The 25,290-nt window shown below is 36.4% G+C and overlaps 1 protein-coding gene across 1 annotated transcript in view; it reads left to right on the plus strand.

Moving 5' to 3' along the window:
* Nucleotides 1-25,290, plus strand: part of PTTG1IP2 (PTTG1IP family member 2) — a 92,195-nt gene that overhangs the window by 8,701 nt on the left and 58,204 nt on the right. Inside the window, exons 3-5 of the mRNA XM_059932523.1 lie at nt 160-253; nt 1,472-1,565; nt 4,551-4,612. Of these exons, the coding sequence (XP_059788506.1) occupies nt 160-253; nt 1,472-1,565; nt 4,551-4,612 (250 nt within the window). The remainder of the gene's footprint in view (nt 1-159; nt 254-1,471; nt 1,566-4,550; nt 4,613-25,290) is intronic.

Here is a 25,290-nt window from a genome sequence, read left to right on the forward strand (position 1 = left end):
AGACCACCAACAGCATCAACTACAAATAATAATAATAAAATGATGATGATGATGATGGCTGTTATATATTGAATACTTATTGAACTAGTACTAGAAACTTACTGGGATTGTGGTGACTATACTTGGACACTACTTTTATTTTTTTCTTTCCAAATACAGTGTTTTTGGTGCAGTGAAGAAAGGGCTTGCAGAAAAATTTGTTTTCCATATTTCGGGTGTCATTTCAGTTCTATATTTTGGTTGAACTGTCGCGGTGAGTTGTCCTTATTTGAATTTTATGTACTTTTTACAATTGATTTGCAAACTAGTGATTTGCTACAATTGAAGAGTTATAAATTATTATATTTGCTTTATTAAAATATAGCAAGTTTGTTCATTGGTGTTTCCTCTGATACAGACTGATACTGATTGTTTCCAGGCAGTGTTGGTTCAAACTAGGTCAACATTCATTCTGATTTGTGGGTGGCTTACCATACCAATTGTTAAATACTTTAAATTTCATCTCTAAAGTACTCTGATGTACAATAACCATAACCCAGTAAAAGGAGGTTTGTGTTCTTAAGTTGTTTTAGGAACTCCAGGAGTTTCTTGTAAGCTAGTCCTGACGAAATATTGAGCCCAACAGCATTATTAATAACTTATATTTCCTCAGCTAATGTGTTCAATACTTGAGACTTGACATTCAGAACAATGACTCCCTGGGACTGAACTCATCTCAATCATCAAAGAATCTTTAATTTTATATCTGTAATGTTGTATTTTTGGTTTTTTTAAAAAATTGAAGTGGAAAAATGTAAATTGTGCTCACAAGTCCATGTTTTCTTCAGGTACCATCAGGTAAATTTAAATCATAGTTGTAGCAAAGAACATATATATAGCAAGTGACACTTCATGTATTTAGTATGAATGGGGAACCCTAGTCTCCTACTTCATCTTCTTCCCGTCTAGTTTCATTTTACAGGTACACCAGGCTGATAAGTTAAATAGTATTGAGAGGGGATACAGTTTACAGGTGCGCTGGCAATCTGCTTTCCCAGCAAGCGTTGGCTGCCTTTTTGATAAGGAAGCGCTGAAACTCAAACAACAAACCAACCCCTGCTACCTACTATTTTATCTTCATAGAAACAGCAACCTGAGAGATCTATTCTTTCTGTTGAGATATTGCCTGGAATGAGTCTAGAGACAAAATAAAGGAAAAAATAAGCCTGTGGCCTAATAGTTTACCAATCTGGAGATAAAGGACATTAAATGTTACCTCTTTTTAGCAACCCAGATTATTTTCAAATGTTAGTGATTATTGCATTAAGAGTAGTTTTATTGGAGCATATGATGTATGTTATCATTTTAAATAATGACCTGTGAATTTGTATTTAAGAATCAGACTGCATGATATTAGGAATGATGAAACTATGAGAAATTATTAACCTTCTGTTAGCTTAAAATATATTTCTTTTCTTTTCATACATTTCAGTTGACATGTTTGGATTCCTGATGCTTCTACTCATTGCAATATTGATTATAGTGTTCATTTGTCAATGCCTCATCTATCAATATTACCTGCAGCCGTATGTTCCTTTTATCCTTAATAAGAATGCACTTTAGGATACTATCATTGAAGGGAATGCTAAGCTAATAATCAGCTAGAATGTTTTACTTTTTTTATGTAATAAAAATAGTATATGCATCCATATGATAAAGGAAAAATTTTTCAAAAGGTACAGAAAATTGTAAAATAAAAAGGTTATTCTGGGACTTTCCTGGTGGTCCAGTGGTTAAGAATCCACCTTCCAATGCAGGGGACGCGGGTTCGATCCCTGGTTGGGGAACTAGGATCCCACATGCCACGGGGCAACTACGCCTGCGTGCCACAACTAGAGAGCCTGTGCCTGCGTGCTCTGGAGCCTGCATGCCACAACTAGAGAGCCCGCACGCTGCAACTACTCAGCCTGCGTGCCACACCTAGAGAGAAGTCTGCATGCCGCAACAAAAGATCCCGCATGCTGCAGATCCCACGTGCCTCAACTAAGACCTGACACAGCCAAAAATAAATAAATAAATATTTAAAAAATAAACTCCTTACCTTATTAAAAAAAAAGTTTATTTTTCCCACTCCCCACTCCACCTCCGATAGCTCCTCTCCAAAAATAATCCTTTTAATATGATTCTATTTGTAGTTCTTTTTTTGGCTACCTCCATGTGTTTGAAAAGTATGGTTTTATCTCCTTTTCATGATTTCTTAACTTTACATGTTATCTATCAACTCCCCATCATGAAAGCTGAAAAATTTGTCTTGCACTATCCATATTTTTTTGTTATTTTGCTGTTAGGGGATATTATTATTTTGCTATTTTTGAATTGTAACTATTGTTCATTACTAGCTCTTAAGATGCCTAATCTTTCTTCTGTTGGTTATCTTTTTGACTTTGAGTAATCCATTCAGTCCCTGTTTCTCTATCCATCAATACTTCTCCCATTATTTAAGATAAGAAAATTTGGAACCCTGTGTTTCCTTCTACCTGTGTAAGCTTTCGCACTCATTTGACCTTGTCAAGTGTATAATATTTACATTCTGTTCTGTAACTATATTTATATCTTGAAATGCTTACCCTATAGTTTGAATCTAAAATGTCTTAAACTAGTAAAATAATAAAACATATTATGATTGTGTTAATACTGTTTAGGAAGCAACTGAAGTGGAAATAGGAAAGGTAATTCTACGTCACTAACCTGCATTGCTTGAAAGGGAATTACCTAGTGTTAAGATCAAATAGAGTCTCTTTCCGTACTCTCCATTTCTCTAAGTCATGATACATTTCAGCTTGTTTCATGTTTACATTGTGACTTTCCTATACAGCTTTTGCATTTCCTAGAGTTTTAGTTACCTTCATTATTTCTTGTCAAGGACACAGGACACCTGTATCTTTATTCCTATCACTGTGATTACTCATGTAGTATTTGGTAAAATATATTCATTGTCTTCTTATAGATATTCTTTTAAAAGTCCTGTGACTTCCTGTTATAATTTACAAAAATTAGTTTCTTTTCACTGCTCTACTGAGAAGAAATTTTTGGATCCCATATCTTCCTTTTTTTAGGATTCATTTTTTTCCCCTTTTGCTGGAGTATATTCTCAAGTAACTTTTTCAAAAGTAGTTCACAGAGGTATGGAAAATATTTTCATAGTCCATACACGTTGAGAAGTTTGTTTTTCTTCATTCTCCTTCAGGCCAACACAGTATTATTTTCTTTCTTTAAATTGTACACCTTTTTCAAGAAGGAGCCAGAGACAAGATAGAAAGATCCATAGATAAGGCAGAGGCACTTTAATAGGCCCATCTGTAAGTAAAATGTGTCTGTATGAAAAGATAAGTGTTGGCCAAATGTTCTGTTTGCTTACTTAAGACCACTTCTTTGTCTAGGACTTTGTATTTTTCTGGCTATGAGACCTTATATCCTTTTCTTATTAACATATAAAGATAAAAGAAAGGGTAAGATGGAAGATAATTCCTTATTCTTACATCTTAGAAAAAATATATACCCAGAAGGAAGAACCAGTAAGGGTACATTACATATGTGGCAAGAGTCTGTGACAAACATGTTGTTTTATATATATATATATATCCCCCCCCACCAGGATCCTGGTCTCTTATAAGTGTCATCACTTTTTTGCATAGTGCTTATCAGTTAAGTGGCTAATTATTCCCAGAAGAGAATAGGGTCCTGAGCAAATATCCATCACTGAAGTTTCTGCAGTTTAGAAGGAAAACTCAAGCTTCTCTGCAAATATGGGCCAACAACTGCCCTCAGTTCTGGTGTAGCTCTGCTATTCATCTGCTATCTCTTCTTTTTTGATTTCTTCTAGAGATCTCCTAGACCTTGTTAATTCCATGAGCACTGCATTCTGTTAGAGGAATTTGTCTTATTAAGGACTTCTTGTACTTCATAATCCAAAGATGCTGCTTGGGTTCCAGAAACATCCATCTTTCATTAAAAAAATGAATGACTAATGGGGCATCAAAAGATTGATTACTACATCTGATCTAATAGTCTTGTTATTTAGCGATATGATTTTAAGTTAAAGCACTTTTAAAGTTCCAAGTGTTAGAGAACATAAATGTTTAACCGCTCGTGTACTCACTGCCTCCTTTGACTCTCATCTATTTTAGTAAATATTTACTGAGTATTTATTATGCCTTAAGTATAAGTGGTTGTCACTAGGGACATAATTATAACAAGAAAGATAAATCCTTGCCTTTGTGGAGCTTACATCCTACTAAGAGAAGGCACAGAGAAGTAAACAAGCAATTATTAATTCTATTGCTAACTTATTGATATTTTAAATGATATTTCATTTATTTTAATTGTATTACTGTATTCTTAATCAAACACTTTAATTCTCCTGGTGGATAAATAAAAGGAGAACTTAATGTAATAAAGCAATGGTAATAAAAAGTTACATAAATGTAGTCTATCTAATAAGATAATTCCAATTATAACTTTATTCTGAAAATAGGCCTCACTAACTCTAAGTTTACCATCCTTTTGAACAGAACTCAAGTCTATATTGCTGGAAGACCACACACAATTTACATTCCTCGTGGGACTGCTCCTGGCAAGTATTATAATTTGTTTGATGACGTGCCCTAGACTCTTTCAGTAACTCACAGCTCAAGTCTTCCCCTTACTTATCCCGGGCATCAAAATTAAAGTATGAGTAGGAAACACTGTTCTCGTTTCTAAAACACATTCTTATAACCTCAATAGATAGTGTAGGATGGGTAAAAACCATAATATTGATAGAGAAGAGTTTAAAATTTCCAACCTAAATTGGATATTAATACCTTTCCCAGTTACCCCAACTCCCACTCCACAAAAGCAACTCAACAAAAGTTTCACTTTGCTTTAAGGAATCCTTGAAGACTTTTCCCAAATCAATTCATCCTACCTAGTTGACTGACCCTCTCTCCACTCTTTTCAGCTTGATTCTTTAAACCTTCCCGTACTTACAAGGCTCCTGCTTACTCAGAACTCAGATCTTAGCTCCCTTCAGCTCAACATGCACAGCTCTGGGCGGGTCCTCACACTCCTCTGCCCAGGCCTAGATCCTGGGACCCCAACTGAAGTCAGAACCACAGCCCCCTTGTTCACCTGGGTAATTGAACCATAAAGTATCGACTGATGAAAGGGTACCGCAAGGTCCTTTATAATTTCCATTAAAAATAACATCAGGGGACATCCATATTGTGCTGCTCTGGGCCTCTGGGACATGATACTAAATCTGAATGAGAAGCAGGGTAAACCTTGTAGGGGCAAGGATGAACTGTCAAGCATGTACATACTCCATTGCTAACTTCTAGATCTTGTTACGTAGAAATTGTTTTGATCGTAACAGGATCACGAACTGTTTCAAAAAGTTATTTGAGGAGAGGAGCTGAAGTACAGGGTGATTGCTGCTTCCTAGGATTGAAATCACACCAGAGGGCTGCAGAGGACGATGCAGCATTTCAACTTGTCTCCCTCCATGTTCAATTCCACAGCAAACTGAACCAGGAGAAATGCTTTGAAAAGAGCACAGGGTTGGATATTTATTCATTTCAGATAGAAACCGTTATCTATTCACAGATTGAGAACAGTTAGTTACACTAGATTTATTGTAGGGAATAAAATGTAATCAAATTCAGAAAGCAGGATTATTTTCCACCCAGGAGAAAAAAATCTCAAGCCCAAGGGATAGCCTATATTAAAAGGTTGAATAAAGGAAACAAGATTCTTCAAAAGGAATTGAGAAGGTGGAAAGTGGAAGCATGGTGTCATAGACTTACAGATTGGGAGTTTACTGATACCCTACTGCATGTGGTAGTCTTATGCGTGTTTATTCGAGACACAGAATAAACAGACTTCTGACTTGTGGAAGAAGAAAATATGGAACCTGAAAAACGTCATACACTATGCACATTTGACACGATGCCTCTCACCCACAGAGTTATTTTCCTGGAGTGATGGTAATATCGCCCCTCTTGGTCCTTGGTCCAAACTTCTCTAGAAAATGAATTCAGAAGATGATTTGAAGGGATTAGGGATTCATTGAGCATCCACAGATTTTCTGTCAGCAGAGACAACTAGTCTTGTGGTCACCAGCAAATGTTTGGCCTTTTCCTCTTTGTTAAGCTCATACCCAAGTTGATAATACCTTAAGTCATTTGAGCCCTAAATATTAAAATAGCAGTAATATTGCAGTATCAGAATAGAAATCGTATGATTATTTCTAAATATTTTATGTTTAGCATTTTAAAAAAATTAGGCAAGTCCTCACTGACTTTTCTTAGAAAGACTTTGAAAAGGTAAACTGTTTCTCTCTTCTCATAGTATATAATGAATAGATAACTGAAAAGCTAGATCATCCAGAGAGAGAAGAAGGAAGTTTCTTCAATGGTAAGCTTTCAAATTATATTGCATGAATTTTCTGTATGACTTCCCTCCCTCCTATTATGTAACTTTTCAGAAATATAATCAGAATCATTAAGAAAGTAAGTGGAAATAAATCTGTAAAATGTAAACTGATATTCCATGCCTGACACACGTAATAGAAGGCAGCAGAAAATGGAGCTATAATAGCTCCTCAGTCAGGCTGCCTTAGTTGAAATCTGGGCTTCATTTACTAAGTATGTCACATTGGACAACTAACTTAACCTGTCTGTGTCTCAGTTTGCTCATTTGTTAATATTCTCCAGTAATAGTGAATAAATCAGTGGGTAGCTCTGAGGGACAAAATGAGATTTTATGGGCAAAATTTTTAGAATTTCCCTGACACTCAGTAAGTTCTTAATAAATGTTAATCGTTACTGCTGGAGTACAGAATCTCAGCCCTTGGAGGCATATGAAAGTCACCCTGCCCAACCCCTCCTCCAGTGCTAGGACCCTCTTGCCCGTATCTCTGGCATGTTTGATGGTGAACAGCTGGAGACTGTCACTTGTATGAAAACAATGACTAATTTGGCTTCGTGTGTGTGTGTGCGCGTATGTATATGAATGTTGTGTGCACGCACAGGTGCTTGACTTTCAACAGGGTAAACACACAGGCATACTTTAATTGCCACTTCCTACATCCACCTGCACAGAAAGGAAGACCCTAGCTAGAGGCATGCTCCATAATTGTATGGCTCCTGAAGTTGTCAGTGCCGGTGAATAAGGAAGGAGGGGAAGGAGAATTCAGGTAACTCCCAGAAGCCTGCAGGCCCCCTAGAGGCCAGAATGATCTCCAGGAGAGAAATCAGAGTTTAAAAGATCAGTGACACTAGGATGACCATCTATCATCCTAACTGGGACCATTTTGAGAGTAAAAGGGGGTACTATTAATAATTGTTCTGGGAGAAAAGTTAGAAACCAGGAGTATCTTGAGCAAATGAGAACATGTAGTCACGCTGGTTAACACCCACTGTTGTGAGGGAAATGCGTGCATTTATTTGCTGTTGGAGGGACTGGGTATCTATACAAACTTTTAAAAAGGCAATCTGACAGTGTCTATTAAAACATTTTTTGTTTACTCTTTGACCTGGCAATTCTGTTATTAGAGATTTTCTCCCCTTATGAGTCACCAAAATTATGTGTATTAGTTGAATCAGATGAATTTCTAGATTTGTTCATTTGTGACATACAATTTCATACAGTTCAAACTAATAAAATTGTCAGGAGTTGATTTATGTGTTGTGGGACCTGAAGCTTATGAAATTTTGAGACCCTCATAAAAATTGTTTTTAAATCTTCTTTTTGTTAATTTTACAAAAATGTTTGACTCTGATAACACATATTCCCAGAGACTTAAAAGGCCTAGGGCAAATGAAGGCTCCTAAAGCTTAAGCTGTACCACACACACACATATTTTATTAAATATTTTAAAAATAGGACACACACATCACACATATTCTTGTCTAGACTTGAATAAGAATGGAACTGTCATACATTTGGGGGTATAAGTTAGTACAAGAATTCTAAAAATTAGTTTGCCAATATGAATCAAGAGCATGAACCTTTTTTTACTCTTTAAATCCCAATAATGTCACTTTTAGGAATTTATCCTATGAAAATAATCTGAAATAGTTTCATTTTTAACAGGTAGCTCTATGATCCATTAGGAATTAAGCATGATATATGGTGTGAGATTCAGTTCCAATTTTATCTTTTTCCAAATGGCTATCAAGCACAATTTATTTTAAAAGCCCATCTTTACGCCAGTGATGAGATGGAATTTTTTTCATAAATTAAATGTACTCAAATACACATTTGAGTATATTTTTATTCTATTCACTGCCATTGGTTTGTCTGGCTAATCATTCCCTAACACCATAATTAATTATGGAGGATATATAAATTATTTTAATATCTGGAAGGGATATTAAACTTCTCCCCACCTCACATTACTCTTCTTGTTTCCATTTTTTCTTAATTTTAAGTTCAAGCATAATAAAGATGAGTTGTTTATTCTAACTTGTGCCAATGCTGGAAATTTCAGAAAGTTAAACATTTGTTCTCTGGAAAAGATAGTCATTCTAGAACTTCAGAGGTTCTCCATGTACAGTAATTCATGAATTTACAGTGATTTCCTCTTGATTTGTTGCAACTTGGTTGTCCTCCCCTCCCCGTCCTGCCTTTCTTCCTCTTCCTCTTTCTCTTTCTCTTTTTCTTCTTTCTGTCTTTTCTTTTCCCTTACTTCCTTCATCTCTTCCTTCCAGAGCAGACTTACCAAAGAAGGACTTGATGATATTAGTATTTTTTTTAAAAAATTTATGTCTTCTCATGCTGCCTTGTTGTCCAACTTTTGTACCAGAGCATTTCATTTTGAATAAAATGCTACTGCAGGGGGAAAGTGTTGCAGAAGAGCTTTTACTATACAGTTGACCATATAATAATCATAGAAAGACTTTCAAATGCATAATGGAAAAGTTATAATTTTTAATGCTTTTTGGTTACATATTCTGTTAAAAATAAAACAATGAAACATTTTTTAAAAATAGACCTGATATTCCAGCCCAAAACTGTCTTCTATAAAGCAATATTTTGAAATCTTAGAATAAGACATAAAAATATACTAGGACAAATTATAGAACCTAGTTTTCTATTCTTGTTCATATCTAATCAGCAAATTTAGAGAAAAGGAAGTGAACTCTACTGAGAGTTTTGACCCAGGATTGTGAGGAAACAGGACTGTGAGGAGAGAGGAATAAAGAGCCAGAAAGACTGGTATTCAGGGAAGGCTTTGTTTGAGTGATGAGAATAGAATGAGAGAAGGAGTATTTGAAGGGAGAACTATCTTAAATTGGGAAGTGGGCTCCAAGGCAGAGCTTTGCCTGCAAGAATTTATTGGAGAATGCTCTTAGGAATAACACATATAAGGGAGAGAGAGAGAAGCAGACTTGGGCAGGGGGAATAATTGAATTGTCATATAGTCACAACAGAGCCCTCAGTAAATTTAATGGAGAGTTCTGGAACCTAGATGGCCTCCCTAATTGAGGCAAAGGAGCCCAAACCTCCATATCAACTATCATTAGATGTGGGATGCGCTCCAAAAGGAGACTTAACTTTGAGTGCGGCAGCTCCCTTTGAGGGCAATTATCAAAGAGAGCCTGGCAGCTGGAGGAATGAGTGCCTTCTTCTGGAAAGGGAAGTCCAGGCATCTGCCACAGCAGCTGTCATTCATTTGGGGGAATATTGAGAATAGTGATGCTAGGAAGATAGGATTTGAAATGTTCTCCTACTCATTAAGTGCACACTCCTCCCTCTCCACTTTAGCATTTTCTTTACAACGGAAGTGAATATTAACATTTCTTTCAATTATATCTTTCCATTGTTGTTGAAATCATTATTATTATTATTATTATTATTATTATTATTATTTGATTGACCCTATGCAGAGGTTGGGCCATATGTGACCAGCTTTATTTCTGGGTTAAATAAATTTTGGAAAAGAATTAATTGTGATGGTGACCAAGAAGGGAAAAATATGCAAACAGAAGATGGTAGATTTACTAAGAAAAGAAGGTAATTGAAAAACGGTTGTCTTGGAGAAGTAGAAGAAAGCAGATCTAATGGGACAGAGAGTGGTGAAGTAGAACGTTGTCACCAGAGAATAAAACTTCTCCTAGAACACTAGGAGATGGAACAGTTTCAGTCAGGAATTGGCAAACTTTCTTATAAAGGGCCAGATAGTAAATGTTTTAGGCTTTTGGGGTCTTCTGGTCTACTCAACTTTACTGTCATGTAAAATCAGCCATAGACAGTACATAATCGAATGTATGTGACTGTGTTCCAATAAAATTTTATTTACAAAAACATGAGAGGGCCAGATTTGGTTTGGGAGCCATAGTTTGTGGAACCCTGGTTTAGATGATGAAAAAGACCATTGAATGGCTAACTGGTGTTTGCCTAGCTTGTTACACTGACTTGTAACAAATGTGTTTAAAGATTCCAGATAAAATAGCCAAAAGATGATACAAAGGGAAAGCTAGAATAAAGTAACCATTAGGTAACTAATAATCCCATCACTTTTGTCACATGGTTGATCACAGTATCCACAACCTTTCACTAATTTTTTCATCCTTCACATTTATATTCTTACTTCTAAATACTGAGTTTTTTGAGATGGAAGCAACAATTAATCCAGCCAACATATGCCATCCTGATAAATCCAAAGGGGTTTTGACAAATACATCATAAAAAGTAACTAATCTCATAAGAAATGTAGCAATAATCCAAAAGGAATAGATTAGACTTCTGAAATATACATGTGACAGGGGTCTTTCCACTTACTTTGTGTGGAAATTGGTGTGGATTCTTGACAAATCTTTTATCCTCTATCCTTTATTATGCATCTGTCCAATAAAACACCTTTGATACTTTTCCAGAGTTTTGAAATCTACATGACAAGTTTTAAACTTCTTTGAAAAGGATGTTCATTGCCTTTTTGGAGTAAGGCAGTATTTTCCACATCCAAGTTGCTGCCTGGCCAAATCCACAAACAGGGATGTTATTAAGGAAAGTCTTCATTGGGCTGTAGGAGAGATGAGATGACCCTAATCATCACGACTGTACAACCAACAGAAATTTACTCCAAAATTTCATTTACTCTTTCAAATTGGGTGCCCAAATAATAAAAAGGGAGAATTAAAGAGACTCCTTTATGTTGCTTGTGTTTTTTGGTAAACATATGCTGTTGAGTTATCTATTGAGCATGCCAGAGCCTAATGAGAAAATTTGTGACTGAAAATCGTGGAGACAGACTTAACCTTCTGTTTCCTCCTGGTAGAGGAGAGCAAACAGTTAAAAGGCTGAGGGTGAGTGGCAGAATGACAATAGCTTTGTTAACCTGACTCTGTAGATTAGATGATCATTGCCCAAAATGCCAGCTTCTGGTTGGCTGTAAGAAAATGCCTTTTTCTCATTTCACTCACCAGTTTCTCCCTCCATTTAAATGGTAATTACACATTTATAATGCATTGCAAGTATGTCCAGTTTTACTCAGAATCCTCTGGGAGCTCTAGAAACTAGTGCTTTCATAATGAGGGATACTCTTTTGGAGTTATTTCTTTGCTTGGGAAGATCTTGGTTCTATTAATTTTTTTCTACTTTCACTTGTCCTTTTTTTTTTGTTTCCCTCAAAACCAATAGGATTTTTACAATCAAATAGTGAGCCCTGGCAAAATTGAATAATGATATTCAAGTCATGTAACTTTAAATAATATCTTTATTTTAAGTATCTTTTAATTACCTTGGTAGTTGCTGCATATTAATTTGGTATTATTGTTTTCCCAAAAAATAAATCAGACTCATTTCCAGTAAAATCACCCCCCCGCCATTTATCCCTTTTCAAAATTATCTTCTTATATTTTTGAAAAATCTAATGGTTAGGGACTTACCTGGTGGCGCAGTGGTAAAGAATCCGCCTGCCAATGCAGGGGACACGGGTTTGAGCCCTGGTCCAGGAAGATCCCACATGCTGTGGAGCAACTAAACCCGTGCACCACAACTACCGAGCCTGCGCTCTAGGGCCCGCAAGCCACAACTATTGAGCCTGCGTGCCACAACTACTGAAGCCTGTGCGCCTAGAGCCCATGCTCCGCAGCAAGAGAAGCCACCGCAATGAGAAGCCCGCGCACCACAACAAAGAGTAGCCCCCGCTCACGGCAACTAGAGAAAGCCCGCGCACAGTAATGAAGACCCAATGCAGCCAAAAATAAAATATACATGTAAAAAAATCTATGGTTAACTCTGACCCTGCATTTTTCCTTTTTCCCCTCTTCTCTCTGTGCTTGGTATTTAGTTCAAGATTCATTTTGGTATTCAAATCAGTGCCTACTTGTTTCATTAGGTTTAGTATTTTATCTTGACCTTCCAAAAAACTTGAATGCAATAGAAATACCAGGCAAAACCTAATGATCTGGTGAAATTAATAATGACAAGTACTAAATATGAACCTCTCAACATATTCCTGACCTAGTACTTATTTAAGCAATCATTTTATATCAATAACTTTTATTTTTCTGATATCAAGATTATTTTATGTAAACCTCCATCAAATTCTTTGGGGAACAAGCATTTTTTGCCAAGTTATTTATAATAGGTAGGATTAATAGTTATACAAAGATAAACGTTGATAAAATATAATGCAGGAATAACTTTTTTTTTAAATAAGTGTATATAGTGATGGTTTCTGTCAAAACGGTGTCTAAATGAAATAGAACCATATAAATGAGACCCTGTGAGTAATTTTTAAAAATTAGTGAAGGTGGGCTTCCCTGGTGGTGCAGTGGTTGAGAATCTGCCTGCCAATGCAGGGGACACGGGTTCGAGCCCTGGTCTGGGAAGATCCCACGTGCCGCGGAGCAACTAGGCCCGTGAGCCACAACTACTGAGCCTGCGTGTCTGGAGCCTGTGCTCTGCAACAAGAGAGGCCACGACAGTGAGAGGTCCGTGCACCGTGATGAAGAGTGGCCCCCGCTTGCCGCAACTAGAGAAAGCCCTCACACAGAAACGAGGACCCAGCACAGCCAAAAATAAATAAATTAATTTAGAAAAAAAAAAGAAATGTACTAGGATCCAAAAGATTAAAAAGAAAAGCTTGAATTAAAAAAAAAAAAAATTAGTGAAGGCAATAACATTTTTCTCAAGGGACTCCTCCTAAAATGTGGCAAGTGCTTTTTGGGAGATGGGGGAATTCTGTGGTCAGGTTTATAAGATGCATCTGGAATTTACTCACTGTAAGATCTCAGGTAAATTGCTTAATATCTCTGAGCCTTGATTTCCTCATGCATATAGGAATAATAATAACCACTTTGCAAGGAAGTTGAGGTAAAATGTAGGAAAAGCTCTTGGAATATAATATACAGTCAATAAGTGGTAGCTCCTGGGCAAGGGAAGGAGCCAGGTAAGATACTACAATGAAGTAGGAGTCTAGTCCCTGAACCAGCAAGATCCTAGGTTCTAATCTCTGCCCACCACTTTTGAACTGTTTAATGCTAAGCAAATTATTTATATACTAAGTCGCTCCATATGAAAGGGAAATAACAATACTATAAAAGTTGTGTGAGAAGTAATCTTTATAGTGCTTGGCATATAGTAGGTACTCAATAAATGGTTCTATTATTGTTTGTTATGTCACTGTAGGTCTGTAGGCACTATGGGAACATATAGAGGAACCTTACAGGTTACCTTTAGGCACTTAAAATCTTTCAAGGAAGAGAAGGCCTTGAGATAAGTATGTTTAGGTAGTACAAAATATAGTATAGTGAGTTCCACAACAGGGGTCCATAGGTGCCTAAGTGTTGAGTTAAAGTCTAGATAACTCATATTCATAGGGGTCAAGTAAGACTTCATGGAAGCAATCATGTCAGCTCAGCTGAATTTGAAGAGTGGTCAGAATTATCAACAGACAGAGATTAACGCTGTTAGGGGAGGGAGTTTGGGAGAAAGGAAGCAGAAGGAGCAATGAAAGTCATGAAGGTGAAAAAGCGCAGTTATACATGAGTAAAATAGTAAATAAATTCTACTATTTCTTTAAAGTATAAGGAACAGGGAAGGTGCAGGATTAATGGCTGATACTTACTGGGCACTCATGTGCCTGGCACTGTTCTAAGGGCTTTAATTCATTGAATCCTCACAACAGTCCCATGAGAAAAGTCTTAGTACTTCATAGATAAGGGAATAGAGCCCTTATAGTGCCTATATGTGAAATAGAAAATGATGTCCTTTCTTCTGAGCCTGTAGCAGCCCTGTGCTGAGACACAGCTTGGTGAGTGGTGCATGGGCTACACTTCTACTCCTGCTCACCCCTCACCCTCAGCCAGATGCTTCACTCAGGACCCCTCAGCCTACACTAATGCGTGCAGCAGTCCTGCTTAGTGTCTTAAAGCTGGGCAATCTGGGTCCAGGGTCTGAGCTTTGAATCATGATGCTATGTGATGAGAAAGGTACCTGGTCCTTATTTGTGGGTAATCTTGAAATCCCCACTTAGGAATTTGAGCTTTATTTTAAAAGTAAAAGGAGACATTGACTTTATTTTGAAGAAACGTAGAGGCACTTCTTAGCAAAGGTGAGGAATAACAATCATTTATTTGTAAGGAAATATATCTCGATGATATTATTGGGGTGGGGACAGGGAAATGGGATGGGTGGATGATTTAGAGAGGGGAGATTCAGGCAGGAAGACCAAGTTAGGAGAGTGCCAGTCATTCGAGTGGGCACAGGTGAAAGCCCAAATGCGAATGGTGGCATGAAATTGGGAGGAGACTTGAATGACATTTTAGATTAGAATTCACAGACCCTCTTGATCATTTAGAAGTAGAGTGTCAAAAGGAGGAGCTGAAGGAGATTTCAAGGCTTCCAACTTGGGTAATTGGAAGACAATGATGCTGTTAAGATAACGAAGGAAAACAGGAGGAAGGGCAAGGACATTTTGGTGAGAAGGATAAAGTTTTCATGTTGAATTTGTGGTAATGGCAAGACATGCATGTAGAAACTCCAACCAAGAGTTAGGACTGTGGGTGTGGAGCTGGGGAAATTTGAGCTGAAGAACTAAATGAAGAAAGAGTCTACATGAATCCATGGGTGTGGGTGAGAGCAATTGTGGAGTGTGTCAAGAGAACAGAAGGACAAGAAAGGATCCTTCAGGATAGCCTTAATCTAGAGTGTGGAAAGAAGTTATGGTGTCACCCAAGAAGATGGAGCAGTGACCCAAAGTAATCAAGTCAGAATAGAGCAGAGCTAATATATAGGACAAGGGTGTTCAGGAACACCAAATGTGTGGCACAGGCAAAGTTGCTCATACACATAATCTATTTTGTAAACTGCAGCAATGCCTTTAAACAATTAGGATGTTTCAGGATACTAAGGAGCACTTTGGTGCATATTAGGTACTGTGGTAGCTGAAAATAGATTGTAGCTTTCTACAGTGCATTTTCTGTCCTATGAGGAGTGTCATGTGTAATAAATGATTTATCTTACAGGACAGAGGTTGCCTGGAGCATCATGTAGAGAAGGAATCTGAGTAATGCCCAGGCTCAGTGGGAAAGAACATTAGAATCTATTAGCAATATTGACCCTCTGTGGTAGGAGTGGGGAATACTGTGTCAAAGTTGGTCTTTTCTGGATTAGATGCTTCCTAAGGTATTGTTAAAGCTCTAAGTTTCTGTGATCATCAGAGCCTAGTTTATCATACACATCAACCTTTTTAAAAAAGGCAAATGACTCCTCATGATTTTGTAGCACAATTTTCCAATGAGGCTTGCAAAATGAGACTGAATGTCAGGTACTCTAGAGTGAATGAATGAAGAAAAATTATGTGCATTCAATAGGGTAAATAAGGGAGAGTCACCACACACCTTCAACTCAGCTGATTCCTAATAAAAGGGTTAGGGATGTGTGTGTGTGTGTGTGTGTATTCAGTTGTTTGGGACTTCAGATAAATGTTCTAATGGGAGTATGGTGGTAATATGTGAAAGAATTGAAAGTAATTGCTTTTTACAGAAAGAGGAAAAAAGTTATTTAAATTTCTCCAGTCAAGAACTTTGATTATAGAAAGCCACAGGCGGGGAACTTAAAAAGCCAATGCTGAGCTGGATTATTCACTGAGGAGAATTCATAGTAACCACATTAATAAAGTTTTAGATGAGACTCTTCACTGTTGTATGTAAATAACTATTGCAGAGAAGCTTTTATTTTATAAGTATTTATTATCATAGAAATTTACTGTTCTTAGTCTGGAAAAAGTTGTCCTGAAACACTTTTGGAAAATGCCATTGTAATTTAAATACCTATTGGAATTAATTTTAGAAACAGTTTTGCTTTGCAGAATCCTAGAGCTGTAGCCCTTTGTATGTCTTCTAACATATCTACTGTATTATATGAATGTACACAAATCATTTCATCTCTGTGTCGGAATAGAACTCCTTGAGGGCAAGGGCAGTATTGCATCGCTATACCATTGGCATCGCTGTGTGTAGCGCCTCTCCCTAGTCTCCTCTGACTTTTCCTCCTGTCCACTGACATTTTCAAGAGTCAGCTTTCATAACCCCTCTGATGAAGGTGTGGGACGTGGTATCTGCCATCAAAAAACTTAAAATCCGGTTGCTGAGAGAATAGTCTCCAGAAATAGATAATGAACAAGGGAGGTAATCAGCAACTTAGAGAATAGGTCCACAGTAATTGCTATTTCAAAACCTTGATTTCATTTTCATTCCTGCTTCAGCCACAGATAAATTCTCAATGAGGTAGGCAAGGACTTTCAAGAGATGTGACAACATATAGTAACTCTATGATTACTATTTCCTGTGCACACTTACTGTCTCTTTCCCTGTATTTTTGTTCTCACTGTTATTTATTTATTTATTTTTCTGATGAGGGGCTCTTGTACCAATTCCCGATATTCATTTGTCAAAACGCTAACTTTTTTTTTTTTTTCGAATCTCGTCTTCAATGCCACCTTCAAACACATTTTCCTGGTCTCCCTTAAGCAACTGTTATCTCTTCCTTTTTTCAGATCACTTTCCTTTCCGCTCTCTCTTTGTACTTATCTTAAGGTGGAAATTGTGTTTTATTGGATAGAGTATAGAATCTCAGCTCTATCATCGTTTGTGATATCTGGAGCACATATTAACCTCTCTCTGTCTCAGCTTCCTCGTCTTTAAAATAGGGATAAAAATAATTGCTTGTTTACATAGCTGTGGTGATACGATGAGATAACATATGTAAAGTACTTATAACAGTGCCTAACACATAATGAATACTCAGTAAATAATGACTGTTATGGCAACAGCTTACAGTTCCTGGCATATAGTAGGGTGTATGTTTTGATTTGAATAATAATGATAAAATTGAGTAAATGATGAGTTCATTTTGCTCTGATTCCAATAAGAGCAAAGGGAGTTAGAAAGAGATCAGGGTAGGGTGGATTTGATTGAATAAGCATTTATTGCATTTTGCTTTGTGCCAGGCACTGGGGATACAATGTGAACAAGACAGACAACATCAGGGAAAAGGGGGGATGTTGGTCAAAGGGTACAAACTTCCAGTTAAAAGAGAGTAAGTTCTGAGGATCTCATGTACAGCATGGTGATTATAGCTAGTAAGACCATATTATATACTGGAAAGTTACTAAGAGAGTAGATCTGCAATGTTCTTACCCCACGCCAAAAAAAAAAAATGGTAATTATGTGAGGTGATGGACGTATTAGCTAATGCTATGGTAATCATCATTTTGCAATATGTAAGTGTATCAAATCAACACATTGTATACCTTAAACTTACACTATGTTATATGTCAATTATATCTCAATAATGGGAAAAAAAGACACTGATCCCAGTATAAATACAAAAGAAGTGAGGAGCAAAGGAAAATAATTTAAAAATTGTGACACTGCTGGAAAGAAACAAAAGGACTGAAATTGGGGGAAAGGAAGGTGGGGAACGTACTTGAGATAAATAACAAAGGCATCGAGGGAGTGGAGTTTAAGCAAAGACCCAGATATGATGAGGAGTCAGCCAGGAGCAGAGTGGGGCGAAGGAAATACCAGGTGGAGGCTCCAAGGCGAGCCAGAGCTTGCGGTGTTGGAGAAACTGAAGTCCAATGTGGCTGGAGTGAGCAAGGGTTGAGCTGGATACATAGGCAGGGGTCAGACTATGTAGGGATTTAGAGGCCACTAAAAGCAGTGTGGGTCGCATTAGACTTGACTGAGAGGGTTGGATTTTCAGCTGGGTTTAAGACTGTAAAATGTAGAGAAATATTTGGGAGTAGGCATCTGAGGTGGAAGAACAAAGCCATGGGGTTGTGAGGAAGAATGATGTCAGAGGAGACAAGAAGTAGTCTGTGAAGTGGAGGAGTTGCACTGGGGCATATGAGAAACTATTCTCTTTTGGAGGCTATCATTCTACAGAACAGCTGCTGCCTTACAGTAATGGATTTTGACAGATTTTTCTCACAGCAGACGAAAAGTTAAGCTGATGTGGTGACCTTTTGGAATAGATGGTTTCTTTTCTGCCAGTTTGAACCTTTTCTGGGAATATTTGTGCTGAGTGAGCTCTTTAACCTTAGTGCAGGGTGGGTAAATGCTATCCTTCACGAGCATTCAAGTCTTTTCCTTTCATGTCAGCAGAAGGAAATAAATCATTTATGTTGGTTCGAGTAATTGTAGCAGCTTTTCATTTCCAATTTACCCCAGTGTGTGTGACTAATTTGAGTTGATAATCACTGTTACCCACGCACAGCTTTTCAAGGGAAGGACCATGAGTCGGAGAACATTACGTTTCTATAAAGATTGGTGTAATGGCCTTGAACTTAAGCTTTCTAGTCTAAACGTGAAACCTGAGAGTTAATGCTGTATTACATTTCCAGTAATGACTGTGTCCTTTTTCTTTCAGATTTCCTTCAGGATTTTAATCATCCTTACAGCCTCTTTGAGAATGACTGAACTTCCAAATTCCCTTAAGTTAAAATTTTAAATTCTATTGAACATTTTTGTAGAGTATTTCATTACTTTTACATTATGACTTGTGCAGTAATTTGTGTTTATAAGGGTTAAAAAGCTCTCGAAACAAGATTTTATGGTCAGTTTAAAAGATTTTTGTTAAACTTTTGAATAATCTCCTTCCTAGCTAGCTTTACAATCTTAATATTCTTCCCTTTGAACATAAAGCGGTATAAAAATAGAATGTGCAAGCACCTGACATATAAATTTATATATGGCAGAAGGATTAGAGGCTACATCCCATGATTATGTCTGACGTTGCTGTTTTCTCATCAGTATGACCAGACGATAAATAAATAATCTTATTTACATTTATTATTACAAAAATGCTCCACTATTCAGAATCTTCCATACAATAGTAAATTTTAGGTAATGATCGATATTATTAGAATCTGTGTTGATGAATATATATCAATGATAATATATTTTTAATGCTATAGATAGTTTCAAATAAAAGAGGTAATGACTCTTAACAATGTAAGAAAAATACTAGAGGGTTTTTTAATACAGTAAAATTATGCCAGGCTTGTTTCAATACCAAATAATTTCTTCATTAAAATTCAGTAATGTTCCGATATATTCATTAATAAGTATGTTTCACCAATTTTCTTTTTTAACCTCTCCCTGTTGGGCAAAATTCAGAAAAAGAAGGCATAAACTTATATTTGATATTTTTGTTACTTTTAGTACTTTGATATAAAACTAATATGGCTTCAGTTAAACTGGGGGTGGGAGATGTGATACCAAAAATTGTGAAGAAAATAATCGATTATCACAATGGGGGGAATAAAACTTGATTCTATATATATTTAGAAGTGTTCTCCCACGCTTGACCTAGAGGGGTGGGATAGAGAGGGTGGGAGGGAGACGCAAGAGGTAGGGGATATGGGGATATACATGTACATATAGCTGATTCACTTTGTTGTACAGCAGAAACTAACACAACATTGGAAAGCGATTATACTCCAATAAAGATGTAAAAAGAAAAAAAATTGCCAAGAAAGACACATGGAAAAAAAGCAAAAAAGAAGTGTTCTCTCATGCTATCAAGGCTGGAATAACTTGAGCTAGGAAAAACCAAATTTAAGTTGAGGTGGCTGTAACTCCAGCAAGACAGACCTTATACTTGATCAAAGATTGATTTCTATGCTAGGCAGAAAATTTGACTTTGATTAGAGAACTGAAACAGCAATGCAGAAATAAGTAATCACTTTTGTTCCACCAAAATCTGAGAACTTCCTGTCTTTTTTCCCATGAAGTAATAAGCCTAAGCTTGCTCCTGTCTGTCTGTCTCTTTCTTTGCACTTCAGCTTGTTTCCTGGTGTTTGTCCTCACTCTATTCCCTTCAACCCAGCTTTACTGAGGTATAATTGACAAATAACGTTACATATATAGGGAATTCCCTGGCAGTCCAGTGGTTAGGACTCTGTGCTGTCACTGCCGAGGGCCCAGGTTCAATCCCTTTTTGGGGAACTAAGATCCCGCAAGCTGGGTGGGGTGGCCAAAAAAAAAAAAAAATCATATAAAAGAGTACAGCATGATGATTGATATGCATATATATTGTGAAATGATTACCATAATCAAGTTAATTCATACATCCATCACCTCACATAGTGACGTGTGTGTGTGCACGTGTGTGTGTGTGTGTGTGTGTGTGATGGGAATGCTTAAGACTACTCTTTTAGCAAATTTCAAGTTAAAATACAGTATTATTAAATAGTCACCATACTGTACATTATATCCACAGAATTTATTCATCTTATGACTGAAGGGTTGTACCCTTTGAGGAGGATCTCCCCCCACCCCTAGCCTCTGGTAACCACCATTCTACTCTCTGTTTCTATGAGTTTGACTTTTTTTTTTTTAAGATTCCACATATAAGTGAGATAATACAAGACAGTATTTGTCTTTGTCTGGCTTATTTTATGTAGCATAATATCTTCCAGGTTCATCCATGTTATCACAAATGGCAGGATTTCCTTCTTTCTCAGGACTGAATAATATTCCATTGTTATATGTACATATGTAACATATACATATCACATAACATATAACATATGTTGAGTATTTATAAAATCACACTTGCCAGATTTAAATATATCTTTTTCATTAGAGGGATTCATATCTCAATAGCATGCTAAGTTTCAGAATGTTAAAAATATATTCATTTTTTGTTAATACATATGGGCATCTTCAAAATCTCATTAATTCATATTTTGGGGGGAGTTTCTTTTTCTTCTCCTTTCACAAAGATAAATTCCAATTTGCTTCTTTGTTCAAAACAATTCAGTATAGACTGTGTTATCTTCTATATGTCATGTCACTGCTACTAAATTGTGAAAAACAAATCATGTTTTAATTACGTAACCTGAGTATGGCTTTTGATTTTCAATCATCCAAAAGAGGGCTTCTATAAATAAATACTAAAGGAAATAATAAAATATTAAGCCATATTTAATTTATTTTATTTTAATTTTAATAGAATGTTTCAATTAATTTCTTCATTACTGGTCCTAATTAATTCATTTTAGAACTTGCCATAATTCTGTATTTACAAAAATTATTTACTGACTATTTTTTAAAGTTTTTTCTCAATCACTTATTTTATGTAGTCAGATTGAATAATTCTCAATATATCATAATTCCAAAATGAACAATACTATATTTATAGGATTAATGATTTTGGAGTTGTTTGGTGTTAAGTGAAATTATGAATAACCTTGTTCTCTGTGCTCTGTTTGACATTTTCCTTTCATCACCTATCAGGGAATCTAAAAAAGTAAAGTGCAACTCAGCTGGCTGTCTATGAAGAATAATAATTTGAAATGAGAGTAAGTTGATAGTGTAGTAATGGTCTGGTGATAGCTTTCCCAGGAGACATCTTATGCAAAAATGATGGAAGTCTGCCCATCACTGCACACAGAATGCTGACATTCTTGACTTTAATAGGAAAGCATTTATCTTTTGCACCTGCTCCAGTTTATGAATAGCTGTCATGTACTCCAACAAAAGAGAGGAGAGCTGTCACTGTGATTTAAGAAATATACATTGGTGTAAGAAAAAGCAAAATGTTTTGAGCACTTAGAATTTATTTTTCTTGCTCTATTATGCCTGGTTTCTACAGTGAATTATTTAAGTTATACTTAATAGTATTAGAATTTTCCTACTGAGTCCATCAGTATGACTTCATCATTATAGAAAGCACTTTGAATTATTAAAGAGACCCTGCGTGTGTGCTTCAGGAATAAAAGGTTGTGCATTTATGATTACTGGATTTTCAGTAGTGTGTAACAAAATGAAACACCTAGATAAAGTGTAAATGCAGTCTTTACAAGCATATCAGTAAGACAAAGTTTGAGGTTTATAAAGTTAAAACTTATTCCTAAAAATTCACTAATTCAAATAAAACAAGTAAAGTAATGGAGTTAAATGCATATTGAAATTGATTTTTGGAAAAACAGAAGGTTTTCTTAAAGGTTTTTAGATTCCTGACAAGTTGACAATGGAACCAGAGCCTTTAAATGTGTTAAAATATTGAAATGTTACTGCTTTTCCACACATTTTTATTTCTAAATATTACTGTTTTACTGGGTGAAATTATGAAAGAAGCCTGTCAGATCTTTTTTACATTTATGTTTTCCCAGCAGGTGTTTCCTCCCATGGCATTTTACATGCTGATTTTTCTTCTCTTGCTGTCTTTCAATTTTAACTTTTCTTCTAAAAATACACGAGATTTCAAGATTATGTACACACACACACGTAGTTTGTGTGTATACATATATAAAGTATAGCTATAATTTAATCTGACTCATCTTTTAACAAACACTAGACCAAAATTAATTTTCTCCCTTGAGAATATTCACCATTTGAAGTTATTCACTTATTTCACTCCTGCTGATATTACTTAAAATGTCTTTGGACCTATTCCTTTGAAATGTCTTTAAAAACCTGCAGAACATATAAAATACATCTTCATTTTTTATGGATGGTTGAGAGATGGCAGACAGGCATTCAGAGCCATATGTGATGAGAACAGGTAACTGATTGTTTCAGATAATCTATTTTTGGTCCAAGTCAGGGTTATGCTATAAAGAACTTGTTGTGTGTTTGGGAGAGGAAAAATGAAAAGGCAGGGAGGAAAAGGAGGGGCCCAAATTGATTATGATAGGATAGCAATTTGAAAAGAAAAATTCAAAAAGATTTTAGCAGTTGTTGAAAAAAGCTTTGAATTTTCCATGGTGACTGTTTTGAAAGAATGCAAACATTTGGAAGTACTGGCAGCCCCTTAAGCACTGAGGTTTTATATGATTTTCATTTGTACTTCTGAGCTCATATCCATATTGGGATTTAAAGTAAACAGCATATAAATCAAAACTGAATCTGATTAATTCTTCCTAAGGCTCTTTCACTCACCTGGCATCAGTCTGGACAAAAGCCTTATTGTCCACCTTGTACCATCCTGTTTGGTTCTTACTGGGAAGGCAGCTTTGTGGTTTTTTAAAAAATTATTTATTTATTTTTTTAGGCCGCGCTGCTCAGCTTACGGGACCTTAGTTCCCCAACCAGGGATCAAACCCCGGGCCCATGACAGTGAAAGCCCGAGTCCTAACCACTGGACCACTAGGGAATTCCCACATCTTAGCTTTGTTGAGTTTCTGAAAACTCCTGAGTTGTATAGATCATGCTGAATCAAGATGGCTCCAGGAAATGTCAGCTTTGAACAGAGGAAGCAAAGTAAATTTAGAGAAGAGGAAAGGAGCCTAGATTCAGAGAGAGTCTCCATTCTAACCAGAACTTTGGGTGGTTTTCACCTTAGGAAGGTATGATCTGGAGAGGGATCAAAAATGAGCAATTTAATACAAGCTGCTAACTGAAATTTCATACTAATTATCGAAGTTTCTCTATGTCTAACCTCATGAGATTGAGTGGTATGCTTGGAAGAGGAGATCAAGTTTTAGATTTAGGAAACCTAGTCCTAATTTCAGTTCTGACCCTAAAGTATTTGTGATCGTGACAAATTAAAGAAAATGGTGTTTTTCTCATTTTCTAAATTGATCTTTTGAGTTAGATAAGGAATTTAAACAAGCCAGCCACAGCAAAATGAATTGTCCAAGATCATAATGGATTTGAAACATGGAGGTAGGCTTGGAAGGATACAGCTTTTGTCTCATAAAAACATCTGCTTCTCTGTGAGATAATAGCTCAGAAATTTTCTTTCAATTTGTCTAAAATCATGCACGAAAGAGGTTACTGTGCTAGAAAAGACATCCCTGTCAGTGAAACTGAACAATTCTGGAGGAAAATGCTTTTTCAACTGTACAACAGTAAACCAGAAAAACCCATGCTTGGTTTTAAAGTTAAGGTTAAGTATGCTTTTTATTATCCTTTTAGTTGGTTCAAACACTTCCACTGATTTCCAGCTCAAATGTTTACTTTGTTCATCACGGTGAAAATCCCAAATCACGTAAGATTATACTAAAGGCAGTCTTCTAGTCATCTGGAAATCAAATACTAAAACCTTAGGGAAACAGCTTCCATTTTTAAGAATAGTTTTCTGTCCAATGTTTAATCCTAACAACATTTGAGACCCTACTCTGTACAGAGCATTATAGGTTATTCAGAATAATTGCAATAACAACACTTCATATAAAAATATGACACAATGGGCTTCCCTGGTGGCGCAGTGGTTGAGAATCTGTCTGCCAATGCAGGGGACACGGGTTCGAGCCCTGGTCTGGGAAGATCCCACATGCCGCGGAGCAGCTAAGCCCGTGAGCCACAACTACTGGGCCTGCGCGTCTGGAGCCTGTGCTCCGCAACAAGAGAGAGGCCCGCGCACCGCGATGAAGAGGGGCCCCTGCTTGCCGCAACTAGAGAAAGCCCTTGCACAGAAATGAAGACCCAACACAGCATAAGTAAGTAAGTAAATAAATAAATAAATAAATAAATAAATAAATAAATAAATAAATAAAATTTATAAAAAATAAAATAATAATAATAACAACAGGAAAATGGATAAATAAAATAGGAGTTTAAAAAAAAAAAAAAATATGACACAATACCCCTGGACATCATTTACTGTAGATACAGATTCTAGCTAATAGGATGTTTTCATGTTCTCTTGGATAAACTTCATGCTCTATCCCGCAGACAGAGGTTGTTTCATTTGAAAAGATAATTACAATAGAAAAAAATCAGTGGAGTATATATAAACATTAGCAATTGCCAATATGTTTTTCTAATTTTATGTGTTTTTAACCAATAATAAAGATATTTTGTT

The sequence above is a fragment of the Balaenoptera ricei genome, chromosome 9 (assembly GCF_028023285.1).
Source record: "Balaenoptera ricei isolate mBalRic1 chromosome 9, mBalRic1.hap2, whole genome shotgun sequence".
In the NCBI taxonomy this organism is placed as follows: Eukaryota; Metazoa; Chordata; class Mammalia; order Artiodactyla; family Balaenopteridae; genus Balaenoptera; species Balaenoptera ricei.